Genomic DNA, 6,769 nt, shown 5'->3' with positions numbered 1-6,769 from the left:
TTTACTTTATAAAACTACCTGTCTATCTTTACTTTTATTTACTTTTTACTGGATAATGCACGTTCCTTTAAAAAATAAGTTTAAATTTAAAAACAAATTGTGAACCGTAGTTTCAAGTCACGTTTATTGCGTACTAGCTTTTGCCCGCGACTTCGTTCGCGTGGACTTCAGGTTCGTCCCGTCTAGTCTAGTAATAAGTAAGAAATACGGTAACTAAGCACTGCAGAGCCCTAATCATAGGCCTATAGGTAGCTACTGCAGTATGCTCCTATAAACTACATTTAACGATCTTTTTCCTTCAGCATAAACATGCAGATTCTTCGCTTTGGAAACACGTGAGCAAGCCACATAGAGCTGACCGTGAGAAAAACATGGCGTGCCCAAATGTAGGCCTGCTACCTTCAAGGTTTGACCCTGCGATTTGTTGATCGTCATTGAAAATGCGACTTTTAATGGGAACTGCAGGCGTTTAAAATTGAATGGCAAGTTGTTGGGTATGATTGGGATGCGCGGTATAAGAACATTGTCTCCCTTGGCTTCTCCAGTTAAAATTGTAGCCTTCACTATATGCCTTCCTAATTCGGTAACTCGCAATCGAGTACCGTTGCATAATCTTGGCGCATCCAGGTTACGCATTAACAAAACGGGTACACCTACCTTTAATTCCAACTTGTGTGATGGCACCCCGGACAACTCTAAAGAGTTTAGGAACTCTACGGGATAACTTGTAGTGTCATCGGATGACATAACTGTGTCAATGGAATTATACACTGATGTTTCGCTGTTTATTTCGGCCAAGATTTTTTTATTTATTTTCGCAACAATCTGATTTTTTGGTGCCAATATGGTTCTTTCACACAACCAATTTTCGTCAAGAATATTTTGTTGCAGATTCGGAAAAACTTGTTCAATAAGTTCGTTTTCTGTCTCCACAGCATGACAAAATTGCTGTGTGAAAAGAACCATACCTACTTGGTCGGTGTTTAGGTGGCCTTCACCAATTTCTAGCAGTTTTTGAGCATATGCTCCTGATTCGACATCGCTGAATAACTGGACTCGCATGTTAGTGGTAAGATAAAGCTTTTCAACTTTAGACCACAGATATGAGGCTTTTAGACATGCGTTAATTTCATCTGCTGCAGTGCCTCTCTCGATAATAGGTAAAGTCTGTCTAAAATCCCCTGCCAATAACACTACCACACCACCCATCAACTTTCGATTGCTGTGAATATCTTGTAGACAGCGATCAAGCGCCTCAATGGCGCGTTTGTGTGACATAGTGCACTCGTCCCACACGATCAGCATACATTGTTGCAAGAGGGCGCCACGGGCACTGCTCTTACTGATGTTGCACGTTGGGGTTTCTTCGCTCGCCAGATTAAGAGGTAATTTAAAAACCGAATGTGCCGTTCGTCCACCGCTCAGCAATGTTGCAGCGATCCCAGAGGAAGCCACCGCTAATGCAACTTTACGGTCCTTACGAATTTTTGCTAGAAGCAAATTAAGCAAAAATGTTTTACCTGTACCGCCCGGGGCGTCAAGAAAGAAAAGGCCGCCTTTGTCAAGCTCAACTCGTTGTAATATTTTGTTATAAATGTTTTTTTGTTCGGGTAGCAGGCGTGGTTCAGTTTCGCTGACCTGAGCGTCTAATAAAGCAATATCGTAGCTTAGCTCTTTGATCAAATCGGTCGACAACTCTCCTCGACGCTCTGGTGTAGGCATACCGAAGTCAGACAATTTCTTACCGGAAATCGTTATTATTTTGTCCTCTATATGTCTCAGTGCTTCATTGAAACATAGATCATTGTTGACTTGATCCATCCTTTCAAATCTTTGCAAGATATCCTCCGATAATGCAGATTTATACTTATCCCATAGTTGAAGAGGATTGGATAAACCGCAAGTGCATATCAATATTGCAAATAGTTCTCTTATTTGCGAAGGAGAGCGACACAGCACTGCCTCTTCCATTGTGGCATCCCAGTGGTTGTCATCTTCCAACAACCCCAACTTCTCACACGCTTGTCGAAAAGTTTGAAGTTCTTGGCCGTCAACTGTTTTTAGATCCAAAAAGCTAGTGGGGCCCTGTACTACATTCAGCAGCATTCGCAAACAGTAACATTCGAAGTTACTAACATGCACTGTGTAAATGCGCCCAAGAGCATCTCCTGCCTTCACACCTGGCCAGCCGTCGACAGGTGTGCCTTGTAAACGACGTTTCCATTCTTTCGACGACACGTTCCATGTATAGTAGCGGGGTACGTCAACATAAAGTAATGTTTTTGCAAATGCGTCATTTTGGCAAAGCAGGAAAAATGCAGTTAGTGTCGTCTTAGGTGGTGCGGCCATTCTCTCTCTAAAATTGTTTTCAGTGAAGTAAATCCGCTGACCATTAGGCAGATGAACCGCAAGGTGAGTGACTGTTGGGTGTCTTTCATGCAGAGGCAGACCCAAGATCCGCCACGCTGCTTCGTTACTACTAACATATCTACCGGCTCGATACGTTTGCACCTCATCTCTCGGGTCAATATTAACATTCCCTTGCTGTCGAATGTTAAAAATAGCCTGGTCGCTGCCTTTGTTTATATATTTACAAATATATTTTATCGCCTGTACCGTATTGCAGAACTCTACATTTATGTGACAGTTATAAATTTTAGACAGAAGAGGAGAATATGGGACAATCCAGCTATTGTCAACCAATACTTCCTGTGTTCCACCTCGGGTTTTTAGAGTTATCGTACGGCCGCCATCTCCTGGTGTTCTACGCCTGTACAAAGGATAGCCTTTGTCGTTAGTTTGAGTATCTTTCAAAAGCGCCCTTGGATACTTTTGGTGCATTTTCCTTCTTTCATGCATGGTGATGACGGATTTAGTGCACCACAGGGACCGTGAATCATATTTTGGTTACAGTATCGTAGAGTTTTCGATCACTTTCTGGATTTGGTATCTCCGCACTTATGACTTCATCAATTTGGTTGGGGCGTAATTTTTCCGTCAACCACAGCAGTAAGTGCACGTGAGGCAGACCTCTTTTTTGCCACTCGATCGAGTACATGAAACACTTCATATCTCCAAATATTTTACCTTTTGTAAGTAGAGCAACCAATTTTTGTACTTTTATTTTAAATAACCTGGCTGTTAAGTCATGTCTGTCTGTTGCATTTTGACCTGGAATGAGCTCTTTAGTAATTTCTGGCCAAGCGGGATTACATGTCATTGTAATAAACAGATCAGGCCTCCCGTAGTTACGCACGTATGTGAACGCATCCTGCGTGTACTCATGAAGATATCTCGGGCTATTTACAAATGACGATGGGAGTATTACCAATTGACCCAAATTGTTTGGATCTAAATCCGCATCATTCCTGACCGCGTCTTGTAAATGTATATAGTTTTCTGCTCGCAGTTTTGTTTGGTTTAAAGCAATAAACCTTAAGCGCTCACTCTCCACTTTGACATACATGTCCACCAAAAACTGAAGCAAGAGAAGCCTACATCGAAGCAATAAATTAAAATTGTTGCGACGTACCATCATATGATATGCATAAAAGTCTTTGCACGACACTTTTTTGTTCGGTATAGGCTGTTTTGTAACTGGGTTTGTCTGAGGAATATCAAAACTGTACCCCTCTTGTCCTTTCCAAAAAATTATCGGGTACTCGAGAGCATCATAAAATCTATGAGTGTCCGGAACTCTAGTAAGCCGGCCATCGTGCGCCTGAATAACAATGTCCCGAGACGCAGTTTGTTCAGTACTAACTACTACGGCAGCTATTTCGTTTGTGGTCGGGGCATTGAATCGTCTTTCGTGTTCACCACGTGGTACACGATCTGGGTGTATCACGACCTTGTAATTATCGCTAGTCACTCTATCTTTAGCCATTTTAAATTCATGCACTAAAACGTTGTGATCATGTAGAACTTTTTGTATTTTTTGAACTGTGTTTCTTTCCACACCTGGTACGTACTCAGAACGCCTATCAACTTGTGCTTCCTCATCACCCATGAAATAAACTTGCAAAAATTTTGGTTGCGTATTAGCAGCAGGAAGCAAAGAGCCAATTGTGTGGTATATTTGCCCTTGGATTGTAAAAGTCGGGCAAAATCCTGGCATCGACACAATGTTATCAGCTCCAAAAGATGTCATATGGAAGCATGTATTGTATTTTCTTATGTTTTTTAAAAAACGGCGAGACTCATCTGTTTCATTTGAAAAAAGTTCTTTAAGAGGTTCAACACGCTCGTCTATTGAAGGAAGAACTACTTTTCCTCCCGAACAACACATGCCTGCAGCTTCCTCTTTCCATTTAAGAGCACCGCATCTCAGCAAAATCTGCATTCTTTATTCATCGCTTCTATTTTTATAAGCTTGTGGCTTTCGTAATCAAGAGTTTCATCGTACTCAAATGCAGCTTTATCAAATACTCCCCACGCGTTTCTTGTAAATATTAATCGTCGCTGTTGTGCCCTTTCAGCAACAGCGCATCTGCGAGCTTCAGCAGCTTCAACAGTTTCAGTAGCTCTTTGGGACCCTATGTAAGTCGCTTGCTGAAGACGCCGAGCTTGAGACTGTTCGGGTGTCTCAGAAGCCCGTTGAGATGCCAGATATTCAGCGTTCTGTTGACGTCGAGCTTGAGACTGTTCGGGTGTCTCCGCAGCCCGTTGAGATGCTAGATACTCAGCATGCTGTCGACGTCGATCCTGGGACTGTTCGGGTGTCTCAGAAGCCCGTTGAGATGCCAGATATTCAGCGTTCTGTTGACGTCGAGCTTGAGACTGTTCGGGTGTCTCTGCAGCCCGTTGAGATGCTAGATACTCAGCATGCTGTCGACGTCTATCTTGGGACTGCTCTGGTGTCTCAGCAGCTCTTTGAGCTGCCTCACGCTCTGCTTGTTTAAGCCTTCGCAGTTCGGCTTGTGGAAACGTCTCGTTAAGTCTAGCTACTTTCATAGTTCGAGCTTTATTAGAGCTTTGGGAAAGATTAGACTTACGCTTTCGCGGCATAATTCTTAAGTACGTGTTGTTTCTATACTTCCAAAAAATACAGTACGGTAGTTATTGTTATGATTGTACTTTAATGCAATCCTTGCCTATTTAATTAACCTATCTATATAGTAATTCAATTATCAATGAAGTAATTCGTTATAATTAACCTATTTATATAATTTGTTATAATTAACTGTAAGTAACCTATCTATATAGTAATTGAATTATCAATGAAGTAATTCGTTATATAATTAACCTATTTATATAATTTGTTATAATTAACTGTAAGTAACCTATCTATATAGTAATTGAATTATCAATGAAGTAATTCGTTATATAATTAACCTATTTATATAATTTGTTATAATTAACTGTAAGTAACCTATCTATATAGTAATTGAATTATCAATGAAGTAATTCGTTATATAATTAACCTATTTATATAATTTGTTATAATTAACTGTAAGTAACCTATCTATATAGTAATTGAATTATCAATGAAGTAATTCGTTTTATAATTAACCTATTTATATAATTTGTTATAATTAACTGTAAGTAACCTATCTATATAGTAATTGAATTATCAATGAAGTAATTCGTTATATAATTAACATATTTATATAATTTGTTATAATTAACTGTAAGTAACCTATCTTTATAGTAATTGAATTATCAATGAAGTAATTCGTTATATAATTAACCTATTTATATAATTTGTTATAATTAACTGTAAGTAACCTATCTTTATAGTAATTGAATTATCAATGAAGTAATTCGTTATATAATTAACCTATTTATATAATTTGTTATAATTAACTGTAAGTAACCTATCTATATAGTAATTGAATTATCAATGAAGTAATCGTTATATAATTAACCTATTTCTATAATTTGTTATAATTAACTGTAAGTAACCTATCTGTATAGTAATGAATTATCATGAAGTAATTCGTTATATAATTAACCTATTTATATAATTGTTATAATTACTGTAAGTAACCTATCTATATAGTAATTGAATCATCAATGAGTAATTCGTAAAAATGAAGTATCTTTTTGTACGTGTAACTCCTAACCAAAAAGAAACCTGGCAATAACTAACCTTAGGCCTATATTACTTAAAGTAGGCGACCATACGTTTTTATCAAATCGCTAGTGCCTTGAAAATTCGCAAAACGGACACAACCGTCAACGACGTCTGCCCTCACGCGTCTGCCCGCGTTCGGGTCGCGCACTCAGCGATGAGCCACTTCTTCCCCACCGCACCTACCCCGCTCCCCCCACGCCCCGTTCGCCTGGCGCCGCTGCCGGTATTTATCACCGAAACGGTATTTATCGCCGAAATTGCTATGACTCTGCATTTTAAATCTGTGATATCTTCGAAAATATTTATTTAATTTACATGCTGTAAAAAGCCATATTGATCTTTATTAAATGCACAATGTATTTAAGATACTTAATTGGATAAGGATTAATACTGTATTGCTTAAAATCGCTTCGTAAATAAGCCATTATTTCTCGTACAAAGTAAAGGATAAAAAATGGTTATTGTGGGTTATTCCTAAGAGATAAACATATACCATACATAGACCTTTTTAAATTGTACAATACTGTAGTAAATTGTTTTGATCTATCTTGTAGGATTCAGTCAGCGTTTGCAATGTAAGCGCAAAAAATGTGTTTTTTTTTACGACCTCACATTAAAAACCTCAAAAATTGTAGCCTATGTGTTATTCTGATGTATAAGCTATATTGTGGTAAAGTTTCATTCAAATCCATT

General features: G+C 38.7%; 2 protein-coding genes across 2 annotated transcripts; both read right to left on the bottom strand.

Annotated features, from left to right (window-relative positions):
• Positions 1–252: 252 nt before the first annotated feature.
• LOC133320721 (uncharacterized) lies at positions 253–2,859 on the bottom strand. Its single transcript, XM_061529318.1, has one exon. The coding sequence runs from the start codon at positions 2,857–2,859 to the stop codon at positions 253–255; it is 2,607 nt and encodes an 868-aa protein (XP_061385302.1).
• Positions 2,860–4,326: 1,467 nt separating this feature from the next.
• Positions 4,327–4,953, bottom strand: LOC133320720 (uncharacterized protein C05D11.13-like). Its single transcript, XM_061529317.1, has one exon. The coding sequence runs from the start codon at positions 4,951–4,953 to the stop codon at positions 4,327–4,329; it is 627 nt and encodes a 208-aa protein (XP_061385301.1).
• Between the last annotated feature and the right edge of the window lie 1,816 nt (positions 4,954–6,769).

This window comes from Danaus plexippus, unplaced genomic scaffold (assembly GCF_018135715.1).
Source record: "Danaus plexippus unplaced genomic scaffold, MEX_DaPlex mxdp_51, whole genome shotgun sequence".
Classification (NCBI taxonomy): domain Eukaryota; kingdom Metazoa; phylum Arthropoda; class Insecta; order Lepidoptera; family Nymphalidae; genus Danaus; species Danaus plexippus.
The sequence above is the reverse complement of the archived record's forward strand: the minus strand, read 5'-3'. Positions and strand labels throughout refer to the sequence as shown.

Coding starts and splice junctions, on each gene's coding strand:
- LOC133320721 (XM_061529318.1), bottom strand. CDS start 2,859: ATGCATGAAAGAAGGAAAATGCACCAAAAGTATCCAAGGGCGCTTTTG.
- LOC133320720 (XM_061529317.1), bottom strand. CDS start 4,953: ATGAAAGTAGCTAGACTTAACGAGACGTTTCCACAAGCCGAACTGCGA.